This window comes from Rattus norvegicus, chromosome 4 (assembly GCF_036323735.1).
Source record: "Rattus norvegicus strain BN/NHsdMcwi chromosome 4, GRCr8, whole genome shotgun sequence".
Classification (NCBI taxonomy): Eukaryota; Metazoa; Chordata; class Mammalia; order Rodentia; family Muridae; genus Rattus; species Rattus norvegicus.
The window spans coordinates 71,532,158-71,555,843 of record NC_086022.1 but is presented as its reverse complement, the minus strand read 5'-3'; the positions used below and the strand labels follow the sequence as shown (position 1 = coordinate 71,555,843).

The window sequence follows — 23,686 nt, the reverse complement described above, 5'->3', positions numbered from 1 at the left end:
TATCTTCTTGAATATTCCGTTTTACCTTCTGAAAACAGTACCTTTCTTATTGACCCATAATCAGTTCTAGTCTATAGTACTCAGGATTTCAAAAGTGAAGGACCATTCTGTACATACTGTGGCACTCATGTGCACATAACAGTGGAGATTCTGGGATCATCTAAATACATTGATCATTGAGAAGCTACTTACAAAATTATAATAGAGCTGATTCTGAATGGGCTGTAATTAGTCCTGATGCCTCTAGCAGTGCTGAGGACTTTGGCAAGACAAGGAGACTCAAGTCCCTTTGAGTAGGTTTAGGACTTTCTGTGTATTCCTCAATGGAGGACATATTTGAAAACTAGGGATCACATTTGAGATTAAAAAACAAAAGATGACTTTCTGCACTAGTATAAAGACCTGAGTCCCAGTCCTCAGCACAGTAGGAGGCTCACTACAACTCCGACACCAGCTAATATTGCTAAATTGGTATTCAGTCTCAATAAATAAAGGGGAGGGCAAGAAAGAAAAATTACATGATATTGACCTATGGATTCTATACATATTTCCACATACGTTCAAATACATGTACATATATGAACATGCACATATACAACACATACAAATAAAAATAAACTGAAGGATATGGCTAGAACATAGATTATTATTGGAAAACTTGCCTAACATACCCTATGCCCTACATTATAACGTGAGCATGGAAAACAAATTTTTAGAAAATAACAGATCACCACTTTCACCCCCCATCAATACATAAAAACAAAACAAAATTTTGATTAAAATACTCACTAAGTCGTGAATGAAGAAGCTCAATTGTTAAGGCTTTGGTTCAACTCTCAGACCTGACTAATTGTTGCTTTTACAACAATGAACAAGCTTATGATACTTCTATATACCTCCACTTTCATCTGAAAAAAATCAAGTTATTAATAGCTCTTATCTCTTCCCATAGATCTGCTGTGAACGTTGGTAGAGCTACATGTATGGATGAATTATTCAGCACACTGTTCATCCATGGCATGTACTTTGTAGATAGTTGGTAGCATTTTTATCATAAGTACTACTACTGTTAATATGTCTCCAGGGAAAAGATCTTGATATTAGAATCAATGGTAAAGAGGAATTAAAGCATTTGGGCAGCACTGTCTGGGAAGAGAAAGAAGACTGTTGCATGAGGTATGTGCTTGGTTCTCTCTCCTCACTGCCCAGCACCTTGAGTGTGTTGGGCATGGCTGTGGTGGTGATGAGTCACCCATAGCAGGTCAGGGCAGATAAGGAGGCCTCACTCCTGAGGCCGCTCCAGGAATAGTGGTTTCTTTACCATCCTGAGCATATTGGTAATGAGGGCTGAACCCAGTTTCTAACATCACCGTTACCATACCATCAAGATTACTGGCTCAGTTTCACCAACAAGGAGAGAACCTAAGCTCAGGCTGTGAAGGCTGTCCTCAGGACTAATGTCACACAGCATACTGCTTCCTCAAGTTACTCTCATGGATCAGGATCATGATGGCACGAAGAGTACTGGAAACTAGCTTATATTCATGTACTCTGAACTGTCCTTATAATCATTTTCCTAGAGAATTGCCAACTAAAGGAGTTGGCTGGCACCAAATGAGGGAGAAAGTGAATACAGTGAAAGTAAGAGTTCTCATGGATAGAGAGCCTTAGACATCTTGAGAAAGGGACATGCCTTGGTGTATGCCAGAGCAGAACAGACTCTTTAATCTATGTGCACAAGTGTGTGTGTGTGTATGTGTGTGTATGTGTGTCTGTGTGTATGTGTGTGTATGTGTGTGTGTATGTGTGTGTATGTGTGTCTGTGGTGTATGTGTGTGTATGTGTGTGTGTATGTGTGTGTATGTGTGTATGTGTGTGTGTGTGTGTGTGTGTGTGTGTGTGTGTGTACACATGAATGTACTCCTACATGTGAGTGCTGGTGTCCATGAAAGCTACAAGGGAGTGTCAGATCCCTTGGTGCCAGTGTTATAGGGAGCTGTAAGTCACCCAATAGGGGTGCTTAGAACTGAAGTCAGATCCTCTTCAAGTATGTTCTCTTAACCACTGAACTATTCATCTGGCCCCCAGAGGGCAACCTGCCATGGATTCTGGGAACTAAATTCAGGTTTTTAGGCTTGCACACAAGATGGCACCTAATGGGCTATTTTGCTGGATCCCAGGCTCTGGTCTTGTGATACCATGAAGTATCAATTTTCCCTTAATCTGATCCTCATCCATATCCACTTCAAACCAAAATTCCACTTCTATTTCTGGCCTCACCATTGGATGTCCCCTGCCCATCCAAGACAAAAACAAAGCCTGTCTATGACTCCTTTACACTTTCCTTGCCTTAAAATAAGATTCCATGACTATTTTCTACTGCAGTCTTTTTTACATGTTCCTTTTATTTGCCATCAGCTTGAGCCAGATCTTACTTGATCATAGAACAGTGCCAGGGTAGCTACTAGCTTCTGGTTGTTCTCCTCCTCTTCCTCCTCCTCCTCCTCCTCTTCCTCCTCCTCCTCCTCCTTCCTCTTCTTCTATCCATCAAAGTCACAGCATCACATAGTTTTTTCTAAAATATTATTTTATTTTGCCACGCATTTCCTTAAGGGTCTCCTTGTTCCTAGTATCTCGCTTTCTATTATATGAAGTTTAGACTGTCCTTCATGACTTCCTTCATGACACTTGTCCCAAGTGATAATCTAGCTTTGTCTTGCTTTTCAAATTGCACAACCCTCCACACCCCTTCCAGTGAATCCAAACTGTGATACATGTCATTAGCTTGGCCAATGTTGCCTTTGATGAGGATACAGAGAACAGAAATGTATGTGCTTTGCTGTGACAGCTAATGGGAGCTCAGTGTTATGTGCAAAGCAGAATTTGGGCTTAAAATTCCATCCATTCCTACTAACAATTATGAAGCATACTATACCTACCACAAAGTGTTCTCAACTGAGAAGATGAAGATCCACATTTTCATCATAATATAGAGCAGAGTAAAGAAAGAGTCACATAGGGCTTCATTCTTTCCCAGCAGATATGAGACCCTGTGAGGCAGGCATGGGAAACTATTACCTTCATTTTCCAGATGATAAAACTTGCTTACCTTTCTGAGAATATAAGTGGCTTGTGTATTGTTACAAAGCTAATAATTAGCAGATTAGGGTTTGTTAGTTTGGTGATCTTTTTAATGTGTGGCTCTGACTACAACCAACAGGGCCATGTCTCACAAGGAAAAGCAACGAAGCATGCTTGGGAACTGTGTTTAATGTGACTGTGAGGACTCCCTGGCAAGTGGCATTTGACTCAGGAACCAAAGAATCTGAGAGATTTCAATCAGAAAAGAAAGGAGAGGAGGAAAGAATATGTAAGAAATAAAGAAACATTATGAACAAAGTTACAGAGCCAAACCCAAGAAGCAGACCAAGGGCAAGATTGCTTATTGAGTGAGAGCTCCTCCCTCTTCCCCCTGAGAAACTGAGATAGAGGAAGAGGTGAGGCCTGAGTGTTCCATCACTGATAAGCAGGTTCCACCCGGAGGCCAACTGTACTCATTTGGGGACAGAGAGAGTGGAAGAGCTGCCCCTTCTCCAGGGCCACAGGGAGTAGGGGCAAAAGGAAGGTCATTTTCTCAATGCTTTAGATACAACATCGGGAGCAGAACCAGGGAGGATTCTGGGAGCCAGAGAGAAGCAGAGACAGATGGCAAGTGTCCTTGAGAACCATCCACTTCTGAAGCCAGAGCCTAGTAGGGGGCTAGGGTGGCTGCTACAAATATCCTGTCTCCCCAACAAGCACCAGAGAGAAGGGAACATGAAGCCTCCAGAATAGAAGGGAAAGGAAAGGAGTTGATGAGGGAAGGTGGGGAAATTGGAACATCCAGGAAGTGGTTCATGTGGGGAAATGCCTTGAGATGAAAATATTGGAGAGGGTCAGAGTGGCTTGACGAATCTATCTTTAATATAGCATTCTGAACCAGCTTCTCTCTCCTCCTTTCTCCTCCAGTCACTTCAGGAGGAGAAGGACAAAGAGGGGAAAAGTTGAGGGGACAGAGCAAGAGCAGTAGAATGGGACCTCCCTGGAGCCAGGAGGTAAGTGTCCTCTGCCATCACACATCAGGACTTTCTAAACTCCTGAAAATCCTGTTTAATCCTGTTTTCAGTGAATTGCTATCTCATGGACTAAAAATCTAAGGAAAGCTGGCTTTTAAGCAGAATTACCTCTGTACAAAAAGACAATAGCACTAACTCCTTATCATCTTGCTCTCTCTGCCCTCCCAAACTTCTTTGTCTTGTTTTTCTTTTCCCTCTGTTTGTTCCCTGACTAGAGATCTCCAGAAGAGAGTCTTTCCACTGAATGGAGCAGACAGTCGACAAGAGCCAGATGGGTGCTGCTAGCTGTCCTGCTTTGTGGCCTGCTCATTGGTTGTTCTATGCTTTGGGTTTACATTTTCCGGAACTGTGGTCCTTGTAAGGAAGATCCTGAAACACCCCTGACCCAGGCAGCCCTCCCTCATATGCCTTGACTCCTGGCCATGACATACTTGTCCCTATCCTCATGGTCTCTGAGAATCTAGACTGCTTTTGCTCTGACTCCCACAGCAACCATTTTTCCCCCTAAGGTCTGTCTCTTTTATGAACCTCTCTAGAAGTCCTTTGCTAGCCCCTGGGGGGAGCCCTTGTTCACTTGACTCTTATCTAGCTCCGAGCTTTTGTTTCACAGGGACCTGTGAGTCACCTGTGTGTATGGAGCTCGTGAACCATTACCTGGCTTCTGGAAACAGAAGTGCGGCCCCCTGTACTGACTTTTTCAGCTTTGCTTGTGAAAAAGCCAATGGGACCAGTAACTCTTTCCAGGCACTTGCAGAAGAGAACAAGAGCCGACTGTGGAAACTATTGGGTGAGGACACATATTGGCAGAGTCTCTGAGCAAGTAGACAACTGGGTCTTATATGATCTTGATAGTTCTGAATTCTGCACAAGTATAGACAACCCCCTTCTTGCTCTTGTCTTCCACTCCTGCCCGACATTCTCCTTTATTCACATGATGTTTCTCTTTTATTCTTTTTCTTTTTTCTATCTCTTTTCTTTCTTGTTTCCTTTTCTGTGTTTTCCTTACTGTCTTCATCATCTTTTTGTCTCACTAAATATCTTTGCTCATCTATCATGTTGTCAAGCTGAACTCATAAAAATGGGAGCTCCCCTCATTTATTTGAGCTTGATCCTCTTCTATATCCCTGTGAAAAAGTTTTCTCAACATCCCTATGAGGTTCCCATTTTCTGTTTGTCTCTGTACCAGTATCCACGCATTGAGTTCTTCTGTTTGCTTTCCAGAGGCCCCAGGGTCCTGGCATCTAGAATCTGGAGAGGAGAAAGCCTTCCAATTTTATAACTCCTGCATGGACACAGATGCCATTGAAGCTTCAGGGACTGGTCCACTTGTACAAATTATTAAAGAGGTAAAAAAAATTGGGGTGTCAACTTTCTAAATAATTCATATGAACAATGCATGCTTGAGAGCTGTCATGATTTTATAGAATATAGGGCTCTTTCTTAGAGATTCCAAGGTCTCTGAGGGAGATAGAAATGAAACTACTTGGAAGAATCAAGACTTAGAGAAAGAAGGAAGAGCCTTAGAAATACCAAAGGCTCAAAAAGAAGGATCTTGTGGATGTGAGAAGGGAAAGATAAATTCATTTGAGGATCAATCTCATGGGTCCCTAGGTTCAGGTTTGTCTTTCTTCTTTGAAGCTTGGAGGCTGGAATATTTCTGGCAATTGGACTTTTTTTGACTTCAATCAAAATCTGAGGCTTCTGATGAGTCAGTATGGCCACTTCCCATTCTTCCGAGCCTATCTTCATCCTCATCCAGCCCCTCCACATACGCCAATCATCCAGGTGAGGGATAAACTGGCAAAATCACAGATGCACCTGAGTCTCTAACTCTAGGCTATCATTACTTACAAAAAGAGATTTCAGACTGGAAAATATGATATATATACAACATAGGGAGCAGCCCTCCTTAAGAGAAAATTAGTACTACAATGATTAGGGCTAATAGGTAGGGGGGAAAACTGTAGCAGAGCCCAGCTCTTTGAAGGGTAAAGTAAAAGTTTTCAGCTTTCTTTACTACAAATACAGATTTCTCCTGAACCTCTTCATTAGGTATCCTGTCTCCAGGGTTCTCCTTCTCTTATTTATTCTTCATTTACCCTAAGGCACCTTTCCAAACTTGATAGCTAAAAGCCTGTCACTTTAATGGATCACTCAGTCATCAAAATATGGCCTCTATTACTTCCAAAGAATTTTAAGTTTGTGATCTGACCTCTATCCTTATCTCTTGTTGCATTCTGTCTCTCCCTTATACTCTGTGTTCTGCTGACTCACATGTAGTGTCAAAAATATTCCTCTTCTCTTTGCATATCCTGCTTTCTTGCCTGTAACAATCCTAGAAGACTCCTATCTGTTTGTACTTGACGTCTTTTCAGTAAGTCTTCCCTGACATGTAAGATACAATTTGCATGAAGTCTCTGTCATCCATTAAATTCTCTCAGCATTTAGTAATCTGAAAGCCTGTGCCCTCAGTAGATTAGAGTTCTTCTCAGCAACAAGGGCCCACTACTTTGTGTTCATTGAGTTTATAAATAAATAAATAGTGGAGCAATTCCTCCTGTGATAAACACTGGAGTGTTCTATATTTGTCTCTGAATTCCACAGCTTTGTACAGAGGAATTAATCAAGAAGACATGGCCATCAATATGTGGTATTCTAAGATTTGGCTTTACCATGTGCATTCATAAGTTTACCTTTTATGGTTTGTTAGGATTAACTAAAATCTGAAGTGGTTAAGGACAAATTTAGATAGGAAGACATCAATGGAGTCGTGGGACATGGCTAATTATACAGGTGACAAAATTAAACTAAGACACCATAAAGGGGTTACAGGGAAATTCTGAGCTAAGGAGTCTTAGAATGCTGTGCCTTCTGCACATGGTCAGTAAGAAGCTGGCCTGAACTTTGAGTAGGAAGAAAAGTGAGAAGGAAAATATGAGATTGAGCCTGGTGATTTTTGACCCGGAAAGTCAAGAAGAATTGATAAATATTAACATATAGAAAAAGAAGCGCTCCTGAAGTCTTTCAGATATTACCATAGGTCTATGTAGAGCTAAAGTGGAATCAGCTGTGGAGGCCACATGAAGCAGCTGAGGATTCTAAGTTAATATATTTGAATTTGATGCATGATAGAAAAATGGAAAATAAGAGCTGAGCATGAGAATGTGGTCAGTTCAAACACATTGTCGATGGTCCCAGAGGCTTTCCAAGGTTTCTTTGGTTGAAAGTAAATAAAAGAGACAGAGGAAACACTGAGTCACTTAGTTAGCTCCAGTCTGCCCAGGCTATTAACATAAGCTTAGCTACAGAAAGTGGGATACAGAGGAACCCAGAAGAAGCTAGGCAGGAGGAACAGAAGAGTACAGGAAATCACAGAAAAGGAAGAGAGACCACCATGGGTAGCATCACAAAGAAAAATGGAGGAACTATAGGAGAAAGGAAGTAGAGATTTCAGAGACTCCCTCACAGACAGAGTAGAGAACAGAAAGACACCATTGAAAACCTGCAGCTAGTCACACATACACAAAGAATTGTGTAAGAATGGGCAGAGATTATTATTGGAGCCCAGTGTAATCCAAAGACTTTTTTCAAGATGTAAGAAAAGTATATAAGCCAGTGGGGTTGGGATATTGGAATGGGAGTGGGATATTGAAATCAAAAGAGAAAAGCATAGCTCGAAGACAAAAAATGAAATGTAATTTGGACCATGAGCACTTGCCTGGGGTCCAAAGTTTAACAGATCCTCTATACACAGAATCAATATAAACTATTTAAATATGAATAATTTTAAAAATATACATTAATTCAGAGTCTATGATGAGTGAACTATCAAATTTACATTTATTTGTAAGTCTAAAAATATACTGCTTTCCCAAAATGAAGCAAAACTATTGTGGGTCTCTAAAAACCAATTACAATTTTTAAAATAGAATAAAATACATTGGGAAATTTGGTGGTAGGGATTGAATATAAGACCTCTTCTGTGATAGGCATGCAAAACCATACTACAAGCATGGAGCATTGTAGAATTTATTGTAAAAAATAAAATCATGACAAGCGAAGTTTTGAGGTTTTTATTTTAATGGACTCTTCTGCATTAATTGTTCTTTTAAAAGTATGTATTAAAAATACATTTTGTTACTGAGTTTGAGTATGTTTTAACTAGTATATCTGACATGGGTATCTCACATCATTGACTCTAGATCTATATTGGCACAAAAAAAGAAAAATAGCTCCCTCTAAACAAATCTGTGTTCCTCTGTTGCTGAAAAGCTCAACATTTGCATGTATAGACAGTTCCTGTCTCTTTTTTTGGTATGGTATCCTGTATCTCTCTCATTTCTTTATTCCCATCTTTCCGTCTTCCATGGTACCTCTTCTACCTTCCCATGCCTACCCACTCTACCCCTACGTGCCCACTTCTCTCCAGTCTCTCTTGTGTCCAGATAGACCAGCCGGAGTTTGACATTCTTCTCCAGCAAGATCAGGAACAGAAAGTCTATGCTCAGGTAAGATGCCACACCAGCATGCACCTTGTCACCTTGCCCCCAAATGAAAGGCTTCTAGCTTTTGTGACTAAGATTCCCCTCCTCTAGATCCTACGGGAATATGTGACATACCTGAACCGGTTGGGAACTTTACTTGGGAGTAACCCACAGGAAGCACAACAACATGCCTCCTGGTCCATCGTCTTTACCTCACGGCTGTTCCAGTTTCTGAGGCCACAACAACAGCAGCAGGCACAAGACAAGCTCTTTCACGTGGTTACTATTGATGCCCTTCAGGTGCCTAGAACTGAAGGCCTGAGGACTCTGCTTGATGGCCTCTCAAACTTTCTCTTTTTTATCTTCTTTTTTCTACTACCATTAATTCCTTCACTTAAAAATTGTAATTATTTGTTTATTTATTTACTTTCTTATTTACTTATACATTTATTCTTTCTATGGGACTTTGAGCAAAAACCTGTCTAGGTGTGAAGATAAAAACCAGAGAACAATGTTTGGGAGTTGGACTTTCCTTCTATCATGTAGGCTGGGAGTTGAAGTCAGGTGGTCATGCCTGTCACCACTGAATCTTCTTGTTGTCCCCTTCCTTTCATTTCATTTTGTCCTTAACTCTAGTCTTCTCCAAGCCTTCCTCTAGCACTCCCCATTCCCTCTCCTTCCTGATCCTTTTGTTGTCTCCCTCTTTAGCTTTGTGTCTTTTCTCTAAGGAAATGGCCCCAGCCATCGACTGGTTATCCTGTTTACAAGCAATATTCACACCGATGTCTTTGAGTCCCTCCCAGACCCTCCAAGTCCATGACCTAGACTACTTGAGAAACATGTCACAGCTGGTAGAAGAAGGGCTGCTGAATCACAGGTTTGCCCAGGTGGAGTTGGACAGATATTGGGCATGGGAGGAGAGTGAAGTATCAGAGACACCATGAATGAGAGGCACCTACGAGATGGAGAAACACAGAAAGATAGAGTAGGTGGCACAGAAGGAAACATAAAAATCAAGGATTATGTAAGGCTTTGGGATGTTATGACCGTGTGACACATTAAATGAAGGATATAGGGGTAAGACAGATGAGGTACATATCAGGAATATACCATTATCCTTAACAGAGATCATACACTATACACTATACACTAATAAACATGCAGAAAAGCCCAACTCTGAAGGGCATGAACACAGGCCTTCCCTGTAGCACCCTAGTGGTACCATTGTCTAGAAATCCTTTTCAGGGGAGACAAAGTAGCAATCGTGTGGCTTCAGCAGTTTTATATATGTATGTCCTGAAAGGCAGTTGCCAACAGGACCAAGGCAAGCCACAAGCCCAGGTTTGTTGTACATAAAAATCTATCTTTAGAAGAGCTGAAGTTTCCTCATTGTGGAAACAGATAAATCAAGCCTCTCCTAGTAAGTTCAGGAGACAGCCTCTTTCCTCCATTCCTCTGTCACTCCCAAAGCCAAACCAATAAAGACTGTTTGGTCTTCATGGTTTCGCTTATATGGCAGTTACTCTTTGTAAATATAGAGAGGGGGCTGTGTACTAGTATACCACAGTAGTTTATTGAAGGGATTATTCATGTGAACATGTTTAGGAGATTTAGCTTTGGGTTGGGAATTTTGTATTTACAGTGAGATAATACAGAGCTACATGATCCTTGGGTTGGTGGATACCCTTTCACCAGCACTGGCCACTAAATTCCAGGAGGCACGCAGAGAACTGACTCAGAAACTACGGAAACTGAAAGAACGACCACCCCTGGTGAGGAGAGAAGACGATGTATTTTCTATATTGGGGTAATTATTGAGGGAAAAGGACATAGGAGAAGAGGTCCTACACCATGGAAGTAGGCAAGATGGGGAGTCAGAGTATAGCTTTAGAATCAAGATACTAACTGGTTACTTCTGTGGCCTTTGACTAAAGGTAGAAGTAAAATTAAGAAAGAACCCTTCCTTTACCATTACTCTTAAGCAATGTTCTATTTTCCTGAACTCTATGGTTTGACCTCTATGGTAGGACCTGGCCCTAAAGCTTAAGATTTATTATGAGGAACAATATTTGCCAATATGTAAATGTGCATCATCAAGTTCATCCCTGAGCCTATGAGATTGTTCAGTTACAAATGGACATGGTTGGTCAGATCTTCACATATCTGAGGAGAAGGGACTATAAGAAGAGTGTAGAAGCAATTCGTCAGATGTATTATCTGACAGAGGTCTTCAGTCAGAATTCCTTGATATCCTACATCAGACCCTTCCAAATCCAAGTGGAAACATCTAGAGTGTTGGGCACATCCTTACCTCAGTGAAGGCCTTCCTTTATGGTCTGTCTTGAAAGAAAATAACTTTTAGCCTTGTTAATTTATGGATAATTTCTGTACTTTCTCAATTCTGGGGAGATGGCTTAATAACTAAAGTGTTTGCCAATCAGAGGAGAGCACTTGAGTTTGAGTTCCTAGTTTGAAGCAAACTGCAGTAGTGTTGTCTATATTCCCAGTAGTTCTACTGCCATACAGAATGGACACAGGACATCCCCTGGACACTCACGACCCCAGTAGCCTGATATATACAATGGCAAAACAAAAAACCCAGTCTCAAGCAAAGCTGAATATGAGGCCTGGCACTTGAGGGGGGTCTTCTGAACTCTACATGTGCACTAATTAACTCCTCACTTCTCAAATTTGTAAAAAAAAAATTGTTTTGCTGAGGCTATAATGTAGTCATTGATTACTTATGGTCTACAAAGGCCTAGATAATTTCCTTTATTGATCTGATTCTCAAATTTGTTTGATGTAGCATAATATAATTATACGTTTTTATTTATTTATCTTTTGGGTTTTTTTAGAGACAGAGTCTCACTATGTAGCTGTGGCTGTACTGGAGGTCACTGTGTAGATGATGCTGGCTCAGAACTTACAGAGATCTGCCTGCCTCTGTCTCCCAGGTGCTGAGAATAAAGTGTGCACCACCACATGAAATTCACTGTATGTTTATTGTAGAGATGGGTCAACAAATGTGTGTCTTTAGGAACCTGGCTATAGTAATAAGTTAGAGCAGGGGTCTTCTCTGGCTGTCTGGTTTCAAGGTCAGTGTGGTTTTTCTATTGTATCTTAGATCATTCTCGATTAGGATGGCTACTCGATGTGGGGTAGATTCACAAGATGCTACTATGCAGCCTATCTTTTGATCACAGGCAGCAGAGCATAACCCTAACGGCAAACTTCCTGGCAAAATAAAAAATAGCTTCCTGTAAATGCCAGCACTGTAGCATGAGGTCATGCCTTGGAAGGTATAAACACATCAACATGGAGACTCATGCTTAAAGAATGTGAAAGGCTTACAAAGCCAGTAAACACTATTCTTTCCACGAGAGTATAGAAAGATGAAAATAAAGTATGACCTTGGAGAAACTGCTTCACCTTTCTGAACTAACAAAACGTGACACTGAGCAATAATGTTAATTCATTAACAATGTCTTAAAGTCAGTCAGTCATCCATGTACACCGCTCACTCAAGATGATATTGCTCTAAGGTTTTAGTTCCCATTCCTCAGACTCAGAAACAGGTAGAAGAATGACAACCAGGGTTGGGGATTTAGCTCAGTGGTAGAGCACTTGCCTAGCAAGCGCAAGGCCCTGGGTTCAGTCCCCAGCTCCGAAAAAAAGAAAAAAAAAAAAAAAAAGAATGACAACCTCTCCTAGGATCTCATTGTTCTTAAGTGAAGAATCAGGATGCAAAATAAATCTGTTTGGCTCATGAACCTATATATTTTTAAATGATTTATTTAATTTTACTTCATGTCCATTGGCATTTTGCCTGCATGTATGGTATGTCTATGTGAGGATGTCAGATCCCCTGGGAGTAGAGTTACAATTATGAACTGCCATGTGGGTGCTAGGATTTGAACGGAGGCACTGTGGAAGAGAGGCAGCAGTACTCTTAACTACTGAGCCATCTCTCTAGCCTCATGAACCTATATCTTAACACACCAGGCCAGATTGAGAAATATGTGAGTGCTACTGCACTGGGTTAGCAAACTCTTTTAGAAAGGACAAGGTAGTTCATTATATTTGCCTTTATATTCCGTATAGTTTATTTTGCTAACACTTGACCGTCTCAGGACGTAAAAGACAAAGCCATGCTACTGAAGAACACAATTTAGACAATAGATACCCTTGATGGCTCCTAAAACAGGGTGATCAGAGAGGGTCAAATATCAGTGGGAACTCTTAGAAACACATAAATCTAAGGCGATAGTTAGAGAAAGAGAGGCATTGCCTGGGCTTATCTCACAGGAACAATGCATGGAAAAGAATTGGTAAAAAATTAGCATAGTGTGTGGGGTTGTCCTTATGACTCTGGCTTAGAAAACATATGGGGCTCTGCCTGTAAGACCCAATGCTACTGCTGATGTATACCTTGGGTAGTTGATAACTGAATCAGCAAATAGGATAGCCCTGAAGTAAAAATCAGAGAAAAGAGGCTCTGGCAGGTCATTGTAAGGATACACACTTTCTTTTTAGGAAATAGAAAATTCATAGAATTTGTCTGACTTATATTTTAAACAAACATGTTCCAAGAGCATAAACTATGGAAATTCCTGACTTGTAGCTTAAGAGGTAGCAAGGAGTCAGTGACAATACCAGACTCTGGACTTGATTTTTGGTTCCAGACAATGTTTATTAATTTTAGCCTTCTAATTTCTCTGAGGAATTCTAATGTACATTCTGACTGAAAAATCAAGAAGTGTCAAATCTGACCCTTTTGTTGGTTAACTTTGAGAACATGGTCAATGGAAATGCCTCTTTCTATTATGAAACGTGTGAGTCTGGATTTGGGACAATGGAAGCAAGATTTCACATTTCTCTCCGTGTGATGAGAACTATTCATGTTCAGCCCAACAACACAATTTATTTAGGCAATTTAAAATTTTGTTTAAACAAGTCATTTCAGTGACCTTTCTTCTCAGATCCTGGGTTATCTTCAAATTTACCCAAAAGTTCTTAATCCAAACTACTGTTAATATCTCGATAGGAAAGCATTAGGTCAGGCTTAGAGGATTTAGCTATAGATTCATCTATTCATTTATGTGATATTTTTTATGTTTTTCAATTTTTTTTGAGACATAGTCGCACCATGCTGGCTTAGAACTCCTAATTATTCTTCCTCTGCCTTTCAACTGCTAGGATTACAGGTGTGTGCCATCACTCACTGCATGTGGAGTATGTGACAATATTTGTTGAGTAACAACTATAAAAAATGTTTTTATGACACCCATTATGTACCTGTGCACAAGATACACAAGTATCCCTGGTTTGAGTAGTTATAGTTCAGTAAAAAAAAAAAAAAGATAATAGACTTTGTGCACTGGGCGGTGTTAGGACACAGGCAAAGGAAGAAAAAGAATGCAAGAAACATATCAGTTACGATTATCAGTAGACAGTGAAGAAAGGTCAAATTAACTGTGAGTCATTCTTGTGACGTTTAGTTATGGTTGAACCAGACTAGAGTCCACTCATAGTGCACCATCATTCCACATCAATTTCTTTATCTCATTTACCAGGATGTGATTTTCGATGTTTCCAGAGGCTTTCCTGATGTTAAGATAATGCCATCAGCGTGGCGATAGAATTTACTGAGTAATGCTAATCGAATTCTAGTTGAATTTAGAATAAATAGAGTGCTTCAAAGGAATTACATCATCTGATCTTCAAATCTGTGAGGAAGGTAGAATAGACATTTTTCTCTTTTATTATTTTTATTTTTTTACATCTTTTCTCTTATTCGATATTTTTTATTTACATTTTAAATGTTATCTCCTTTCCCGGTTTCCCCTCCAGGAAGCAGCTATCCTATCCCACTTCCTTCTGCTTCTGTGAGGGTGTTCCCTCACCCACCCACCCACTCCCTCCCTCTTCCTCACCCTGACATCCTCCTACAATGGAGCATCCAGCCTTCACAGGACCCTTTCCTCCCATTGATGCCCAACAAAGCCATCCTCTGCTACATATGCAGCTGGAGCCATAGGTCCATCCCTCTTTTCTTTTGCAATGGTGGATTAGTCTCTGGGAGCTCTGGGGGATTCTAGTTGGATGATATTGTTCTGCTTATGGGGTTGCAAACCCACTCAGTTCCTTCAGTCCTTTCTCTAACTCCTTCTTTGGGGACCCTGTTCTCAGTTCAGTGGTTGGCTACAAGCATCTGCCTCTGTATTTGTTAGGCTCTGGCAGAGCCTCTCAGTGGAGAGCTATATCAGGCTCCTGTCAGCAAGCACTTCTTGGCATCCACAATAGTGTCTGGGTTTGGTGTCTGTATATGGGATGGATCCCCCATGTGTGGCAGTCTCTGGATGGCCTTTCCTTCAGTCTCTGCTCCACACTTTCTCTCTTCTGTTTGTACAGCTGGCCTGCCTAAAGTACATGGGTTTAGGTTAATAGCCCACATGTGTAAATGCTGGATATTATGTGTAAGGGTAGTACTGTGGTAGTCTTTAAGGACAAATTAAGTTTACAGGTAGGTTTCATTGGTGTTTGGAGTAATTTACATTGAAAACTTAGGAGGAAGCATTCTAATAGTTTCCAGTCTGAGAACGTAAATACATGTGTGCATTTCTGTAAGCAAACAGCTTGGACCAGTCTTATTTCAGAACCTGCTCGTTTCTGCTAAGTTCATATTCCAGTTTGCACAGCACTTCTGTGTTTTGTTCTTCTAGTACGGGACTCTGTTTTGTTGCTGAGGGCCCTAATCTGTGTTTATAGCAGGATCTTATCTGTATTTTTAGCTCCCAGTCTGTCTTGTAACCCAGTTTAATGAGCCCTTTAAATAAATACATTTTTATTATTTTGATATATGTGGCCCTCAGTGATCCTACAATAGTCTTTAATAGTTATACATTATTTTCTCTACCTTCAAAAACATTCCTTTAATAAGTCATTATAGAATTTTATCTAGAAATCCTTACATATTCTTGGAGCTGTCTTGATTTCTACAATTTCTTTATAGTCTTCTTATTCCTGGTTTGTAGAAGACGTGTGCAAACATTTTCACTGCCCTAAAATGAAACCATTGAGCTTCACTATTTTGAATTTGATGTATTTCTTCTACCATTTATATTTCAGAGTTTTCTCCCTCCTCTATCTCCACTCTCCCTCTAACATATGTAATGCTTGCCACTTTCCCCTGTCTAGTGGGATTCTAGTTTGAGTGGTGCACTGGTTCCTTAGTAGTTTGCTTTTACCTCTTATAACAGGAAAAATTGCATCACCTTTACTGATCTATAGGGCTCTACCATACAATACACACCCTTTGTGACTGGGCATGAATGCTGTAGAAGAAAAGAGTTCCTCCCATTGGTTTACAATAAGAAATAAAGGTCTGTTAGGAAGGAGAGTATGGTGGAACTCCTGGGCCATTTGATTGGTATGTTGAACACAATCTCAGGATTGGATACTCTTCCTCCCCTTCCCAGGAGGCTTACATTTCTCAGAGGGATGCCTCCTAAGGGCCTTCCTTTTGTACCAATAGGCACCAAGCCTGGGAGCTGAGGGAGAAGGGAAGCCTTTTTCTGCTGAGCAATAGTGTATATTGAGAAAATGATAAAGGAATGTTTCTGGGTGTGTGTGCATTTGTCCATGTTGTTGTCTACATGTGCAGTGTATGCGTATATATTTCATATATGCACTTGTGTGTGCATTTGGAGACCTCACCAGGTATATTTCTTTTTGTCACTCTCTACCTTTAGTTTTTGAGGCAGTTCTCTCACTAAACCTAAAACTCATTAGTTCAGATAGGCTGGTTAGCAGCCAAACAGCTTCTCCACCCTACCAAAAGGATGAACCTCCAAACCTGACTTTTTATGTTGGTTCTGGGGTCCTGAATTCAGGTTCTTGTATTTGTGCGACAGGCACTTTAATGCCCGGGTTATTTCTCCATTCCTGGGAAATAAAAAATGTTAAAAATTCATCAAAGAAAACATCCTTTTGGATGACTGGCACTGGGATGTGATAAAAACAGAAACCTGGACAGATCTCACTCACTCCAGTATGTTTTTGCAGCCAGCCTACCCTCGGTGGATGAAGTGTGTGGAACAGACGGGATCCTTCTTTGAGCCTACTCTGGCAGCTCTGTTTGTTCATGAAGCCTTTGGTCCAAGCATTCGAAGTGCTGTATGTGAGAGCTTACCCCAGCCTGCAACACTCTACCCTTTCCAACCAGCACGCTTTGCCCTAGCTCTATGAAGTGTGTCCTTCTTTGTGTTGTGCAAAGCATGAATCAGGTAGAAAAGAAAGTCAACTAAGACAGAACCTAGGAGCCTGCTCAGTCCCTTAGGCGAGTGTAATTTAGCCACAGGACACAAAGTATTCCCAACATGAATTAATTTAAACACCTCACTGGACTTTCCTGGTATTGTGTTTCTTCAACCATAAAAAGAAAAAGAAAAAAATCAAACTCCTTGACCTTTAAGGCTATCTCCTTGTTTGTCTAAGAATTTTGAACAACACATGGTATACCATGAGCACGGGATGATGTAATTGCAGAGAACAAACGAGTAACTTCTGAATGAGTAGGGAACGTATAAGCATTTTATGTGTAATATTTTTAATTACGATTATTTTCCTAATTTAATGGAAGAGGGGATTGAACAAAGAGTAGTTAAATGAGTTATTTTACTTCATGGGACCACTTTGAACTCAGTCTGAAGCCAGAGTCATTTCTGATGCTATTACCCAATTCCTTTACCAGGAAAGAATGTTCGTAAGAGAGTGAGTAATTGCAAGTTAAGAAAGTGCAAATTCAGGCTGAATGACTATGGAAACTGCAACTTGCTAGGACGCTAAGGAAATTAGTAGAGAAGAAATATGACTTGATTTAAGTGGGAGCGTATGAAGACAAAAGTCCTAAAAACAGAGATAGAAACAGGAGTTCCCCATGCTCTCTGCTTTCTGGGAGAGTTGCTGGACCTAAATGAAAGTACTCAACAATCTCAGATATTAAAATGGCAAAAGCACTGTTGTGTCCTGTTCTTGGGGCAACTAACGAATTACCTATTCTGAGCTTGACAATGTCCTAGTAACCCCATAAATCTTTATACCTTGGATATTTGTGGTAATCTGGGGAACAAACCCTCTGTGAGCACTTTCATTTTCTCTAGCAGTTCTTGGAGCCCAGTAGGGCAAAGGTCTCTTTACAAACTAGAGAAGGACCAGGGATCAGACTAATCCTTACACTCTTTTCCATTTTCTGCACACATCCCATAGGCCATGGAATTATTTGCTGAGATAAAGGATGCTGTCATCGTACGCCTCAAGAAGCTTTCCTGGATAAGTGAGGAGACTCGGAAAGAGGCCTTGAACAAGGTAATGCCAGAATGATTACAGTTCAGTCTGAAGCCATTTGAGAGATAGTTGATCACTGGATGAAGAAATGGGGATGGAGGAGAGAAAATGGAGTACAGATAACATATCTGAGTCACAGTGTCAATGGCTCACAGGGATTTATAAGGGAATGCTGGCAGCTTACACATTACTGTGTCTCTTTCTAGCTCACCCAACTGCAGGTGGAGATGGGGGCTCCAAAACGGGCCCTGAAGACTGAGATGGCCAAACAAGAATATAGTGATGTAAGTCTTTGTCCTTCTCAGTATCACTTATGCCCTCGGTTTCTTATTCCCCTGATCCAACTGAGTTTGCAAAGCAATCCGTTTTCTGTGGGGAATTTTGAGCCCACCTCTTCTTTACCCCAGTGCTGGATGAGCCTTACAGGCAAAATATTGAAACTGCCTAGGGGCTTCATGTATACATACACAAACAAACACATGCAATCTGTGGCATGTCTATGTTTCTCTACATGATGATACATATGAACTTTATACCAACATGAGGTGATATTACAGGGTATGTATATATCAGGGATTACCTGGTCAGGTGTAAATGTGCCCAGTACCAGCTATCTGTATACATATCTGTGCATCAAATGACCTGCTGCCTTTTCCCCCAGATACAACTTGGTCCCAGTTTCCTTCAATCTTTCCTAAGCTGTGTACGATCCCTCCAGGGCAGAAAGGTTCGGAGTTTCTTGCAGCCTTTTCCCTACCACAGGTATGAGAACAGATACTTCATGCCAGAGATGGGCTAAGAACAGTGATAACAGAAACAAATCCATAGTGATGGTTAGGAAAGATTGCATGTGCCTTGCATAGACAGTAAATGATAGTGCTGTGTTTATGTTTTCTCTTCACACAGATGGCAGAAATCTCCCTGGAGCGTCAGTGCCTACTATTCAGTACCTGACCATGTGGTGGTCTTCCCTGCTGGCCTTCTCCAACCTCCATTCTTCCACCCTGGCTACCCCAGGTATGGACCATTTTCTGAAGGTGAGTCTTTTGGTGGGAGATCTCAAGAGGAATCAACAGGTATTAGGATGGATGAGACTTGGGGTTGGAAAATTGGAGTAAATATTTTTAAATGATTTTGCAAGTAAAACCAGATTTCATCTTTTTTAGAGCCGTGAACTTTGGCGCTGTTGGCAGCATCATGGCCCATAAACTGTTGCATATCTTCTTCCAATTCTGTGAGTAATGAGTCATTGGAAGGTAGGACCAAAGGGATCACCAGGGAGGACAACAAAGGATACCTGGAGGGAAGGGGAAGGCTATTCAAGTGCTACTGGATGAATAGTCTGCAAAATGTTCCATGTTCCTGGTCAGTCTATGATATCCCTCATATTCCACCAACCTTCACCAATTCATTCTCTTGTCCCATCTTTAACAGTACTTCCTGGGGGCTGCCCAGCCTGCGACACACGTGCACTACAAGAAGCACTTCTATGCCTGGAGCATCGCTATGCTGCCTTCCCCTTACCCAGCATGTCCTCTTTCAATGGTTCTCACACACTCCTGGAAAATGCTGCAGACATAGGAGGCGTAGCCATTGCATTTCAGGTGTGCTGAGGTCCCTGTCCTTCCACGTTTCTTCCACTATCCCTCATGGAAATATGGTTGCATAGCTTTCTGCCCTTCACATTCCCATTGAACAGATGGCAACTTGGGACCCCCTTCCTACTCTGTAGATCCCCCACCTTCTAAGACATCTGTAGGTCTTCTGGTGAGTACTCTTTCTTCTTGGCTCAGATCAGAACATCAGTGCAGAGTTGGATAAGAAGGCTTAGGGTATCATGCTATGTAGCTGATATGAGACTTCTAAATGCCTACAGATTTGAAGCCTAAAAGCAATGTTATCCCATACCCATATCTAGGCATATAGAAAGAGGATAACAGAGCGCACTGGAGAGTTGACTCTGCCCAACCAGGAGCTCAGCCCCTATCAACTCTTCTTCCGAAGCTACGCCCAGGTGAACACCTATCATTTCTCTCTATACTTGCTTCACATCAGTTAAGGACCCTATCACTGATGCTAAAACAATGTTTGTCTCCTGCTACACTGTTCCATACTCGCAAGTCCACTACTATGGCTCCCCATTTTTATCATTTCTCGTTTGTTCCTTTGGAACCACCTTTAGGTGTGTACAGGTTGTTTAACCATATCCAGAAACTAGTTCCTCACCCCATCTCCAAGAGAAGAAGATACTACTCTTCCAAGTCTGTCTATAACATAAGCCTGTTTCCTTTTTCTGTTTTTCTTTTTTCCTTATGCTTCAGAAATAGACTGTTTTAAAAGGAACCAATAACAGACTGGGCATATAACCATACTACTTAGAGACCTCAGTCCAGGGAGTTGGTCTCAAACTGGTAACACTTCTTTAAAAACCTTTTGCTCTTTCAGCAGGCATGGTCCACAATTTTTCAATGCATTAGTGGCTCACTAACAGAACTCTACTGCTAACCCTCACTTTTGTCCCTTATAAATGATAATGTTATACAGCCAATTTTTCTCCTACATGGCTAGTGCCATATTGAATGATTTACACATGATATGTTATCCATGTGTCTCCTGAGCTCCCTGCCCTTCATCCTCTTTATTCTACCTAGGATCTCCCAGTCCCTGTATCTAGCCCATCCCTAAGACCCTATGAGACTTTCTTTACTCCTTACCGTTTTTGACCATCTTCTTCCTTAGGTAATGTGTAGGGAGCTGATCTCACAAGACCCTCAGGACACTCACAGTCCTCCAAGGCTTCGAGTCCATGGGCCCCTCAGCAATTCTCCAGATTTTGCCAAACATTTTCTTTGTCCAAGTGGTTCCCTTCTGAATCCCTCTACCCGCTGCAAGCTCTGGTAGCTTGGCTACCAAAGAGACTGAGATATACATGGACTCCTTATGAGCCCATCCTTGAAGTCAAAATAAATGTCTCTCTCCTTTTTGTTCCCAAAATAAAAGTGTGTATTTTCCCTTTGCTATTTCTCTCTCTTTTTTTCATTGTGTGGGTATGTGCACGTGTGTGTGTGTGTGTGTGTGTGTGTGTGTGTGTGTGTGTGCAGGTGTGTGTATGTGTGTGTGCTTATGCATGAGCCCACACATGTACATGCCCACGGTAGGCACTGGGCACATGTGTGCTATAGCTTATGTGTGAAGGTCAGGGGACAACTTTGAGTATTTTAGTCCTTGCCATCGACCTTGTTTTGAGACAGGGAAACATACCAGTGTGTAGCACACACTCCAAATCCAACTTCTAGGAACTATCTTATCACCACCTCCTGTCTGTCTGCTTCACTGTAAGAGTGATGATATTTTTCATGTGGACTACTGCATCTGCCTTTAAGTGTATTCTAAGGATTCAAACACAGGTGCTTACACTTCTGAAGTAACTACTTATTCTACATCTCCACAGCCCACTCAGTCATCTTTTGGTGCCTTTTTCTTGGTATGTTCTATTCCTAGAAGTCAGGAAGGATAAGAGGGAAAAGTGCCAAGAAAGCTTTATGAACACTGGCAAAGCTGGTGAGCTGGTGGATCTGAAAGTCAGTCTGTGGGCCAAAGGCCAGGCAATTAAACAGACCAGTTAGAGAATCAAGCAAGATCTTAAGTTGCACAAAGCCACTCACAACTGTTTTTAGAATTTTATTGCAATTTCTACATTATTGTCACTGTCTCCTCCCTGTTTCAGACAAAGCTTAAGAGAGAAGGGTGTAGGTTTGGTGTCTTTGGCCCTGGGACATGAAATTCTGGGTGGGGTGGCAATTAGGTGGTGGCTATAAGAGTTAGGAAAGCTCTGTTGATACACCCTAAGGCCAGATGCTTCTTAGAGACAAGGAGCAGGGTGTGCATTTTGAGAAGGCATTTAGGAGAGGAGGTCAATAAGCAATCAGAAAGGGGAGATAGATGTCTAGGTCCTCATGAAGGATCCAGATTATTGCCTCCAACTCAAAGTCTCTCATAAAAAAAACACAATGCTGGCCAGGTTGAAGCAGAAGGCTAGATCAAAGAGGTGGTCCCGGATAGCTGATGCTTTGGAGTTTGTGTCTTCTTGCTGGGCCATATCTACCACCTGCCACAGCTCACCCACCGATGAAGCCACAAAGTGTTCTTCATACTGCTGCTCACCCTGGTCTAGAACATAAAAGAAAGGCAGAGATGGGCAGCCCCAATCTCAGTTGTAGTCTGTATCAGAAAGGGGAGGAGGTGAAAGGTGGAGAGATAAGTGAGGGCCAACTTCGAGTCATAATGCTGGCCTTGACGTGATGAGAGAACACTTTAAAATCGAGAAGGCTTTTCAGGTCTTGCTTCAACAGTAGCCCCATCTCAAATAGAGGTGACAATCAAGTCTCACTCCAGTTCCCACTTCCAAAGGAGTGAGGGATATTTTCAAGCATGAAGACAAAGAGGCCTTCTCTAGGCACTCTACTTCCTCAGAAGCCTTTGACAATTGTAGATAGCCCCATGCTGTGGCCCAACTAATAATTGTTGTAAAGCCAAACATTTTTACCTATAGCTATTATTTCATACTATGGTGATAGGGAACATGAGTTATCTCCCAAAATCCAAATCCCAGATTGATTCTGACATAATTAGCTGCTGGAACCTGATTTGAACCCAAGAAAACCCTTATGTCCAGCACCCCACCTGTCCAGTACCCCCGCCATCCCATTCCCATCTCTCTCTTCTCTACCCACCTTTAGAAGACATTTTTTCTTTTGGACTCTTGTCACCATCCAGGCTCGCACTGCCCTTCAGAGTCTTCACCCCTTTTACTTGCAGCAGTAGCAGCACAGCTGTCAGGAATGTTGCTCTGTGGAGCTGGGAGCCCAGAGAAGTCATTGGCCTGCTCGCCCATGCTGCCTCTGTCACCAATCCCTAGGTCCCAGCACAACCCCTTCCCTTTCTTAGCTCTTACCCCTTGCCAGCATCGCTTTTCCTCCTTCTCTTCCATAGGACCTCTGACTCTATGTGTCCTATGACATCACTGCCATGTCCGTATGCTACATTCTAGATCTTTATACCATTCCATTGCCAGACAGAAGGTAGGAGATGGTAGAGGCTTCTGACATGGCCATAATGGGTCACCTTATAGACCACAACCTAAAAGAGCTCCTGAATCTGCCAAGTATCATCACATCTATTACACCATTGGTTCTGCATAGCTACCTGTCCTCTAAAGCAACAATATTCTCATAGTCTCTGAGATGAGAAAAACGGGGTCACTGGGAAAACACAGCTCCCACGCAAGATGACAGGCATCAGTATGCATAGCAGTAATCTCCAGTGCTTTTAAGTCTGAATGCGTCACCTGTCTATAATTCCATGGAGCTTTTCTGTATGCAAAGTGGTTGGCACAGATGTTGACAATCACTGTCTACACACCAGCATCCTTAGGTCCATACATGTGCCTGATGCACTGCATGAAACCCAGTCTGTTGAAAACTGGGAAGAAGGGAATAGGGGGAGGGTGAGAAAGCACACAGAGCCCCTAAGGCAGAGAGACAGAGACAGATCTAATGCATGGTGCATAAGGATGAACAGACATGGAGGCTGAGTGCTAGGCTACAGGTATAGCCCTTCCTTCCATTACTCCAGAGGGGAAAGAGCAGAAGGAAATCACAAGTTCAAGGCTTTCCTGTTTTACAGACTGACTTCAGGCCAGTTTGAGAAACTTAGTAAGACCCTGTGATAGAAAAGTACATC

At 41.7% G+C, this 23,686-nt stretch overlaps 2 protein-coding genes across 23 annotated transcripts; one reads left to right on the top strand and one right to left on the bottom strand.

The window, feature by feature from the left end:
- Positions 1–3,546: 3,546 nt before the first annotated feature.
- Kel (Kell metallo-endopeptidase (Kell blood group)) lies at positions 3,547–20,962 on the top strand. Of its 21 annotated transcripts, XR_010065618.1 has the most exons (20): positions 3,550–3,708; positions 4,009–4,094; positions 4,331–4,472; positions 4,726–4,902; positions 5,337–5,461; positions 5,754–5,900; positions 8,561–8,623; positions 8,711–8,899; positions 9,328–9,476; positions 10,242–10,371; positions 16,664–16,774; positions 17,867–17,965; positions 18,151–18,228; positions 18,606–18,706; positions 18,851–18,961; positions 19,111–19,178; positions 19,379–19,548; positions 19,644–19,711; positions 19,863–19,958; positions 20,684–20,725. XR_010065618.1 is itself a non-coding variant. In XM_006236377.5 (19 exons), exons 2-19 carry the CDS (start codon positions 4,071–4,073, stop codon positions 20,843–20,845), a joined length of 2,142 nt encoding a protein of 713 aa, XP_006236439.1. In that variant the 5' UTR covers positions 3,550–3,708; positions 4,009–4,070; the 3' UTR covers positions 20,846–20,962. The 21 variants fall into 21 exon arrangements, 15 of the variants coding, with proteins under 15 accessions (XP_063141832.1, XP_063141835.1, XP_063141833.1 ...); XM_006236377.5 differs by lacking the exon at positions 19,644–19,711 and having other exon boundaries at positions 20,684–20,962; XM_063285753.1 differs by lacking the exon at positions 19,644–19,711 and having other exon boundaries at positions 3,574–3,625; positions 20,684–20,962.
- Positions 20,963–21,614: 652 nt separating this feature from the next.
- On the bottom strand, positions 21,615–22,990 carry Llcfc1 (LLLL and CFNLAS motif containing 1). 2 transcript variants are annotated; one of them, XM_006236383.5, is made up of 3 exons: positions 22,899–22,990; positions 22,678–22,801; positions 21,615–22,114 (listed from the first exon to the last, which is right to left on the bottom strand). In XM_006236383.5, exons 1-3 carry the CDS (start codon positions 22,932–22,934, stop codon positions 21,939–21,941), a joined length of 336 nt encoding a protein of 111 aa, XP_006236445.1. In that variant the 5' UTR covers positions 22,935–22,990; the 3' UTR covers positions 21,615–21,938. The 2 variants fall into 2 exon arrangements, with proteins under 2 accessions (XP_006236445.1, NP_001102862.1); NM_001109392.1 differs by having other exon boundaries at positions 21,619–22,114; positions 22,678–22,910.
- Positions 22,991–23,686: the final 696 nt, after the last annotated feature.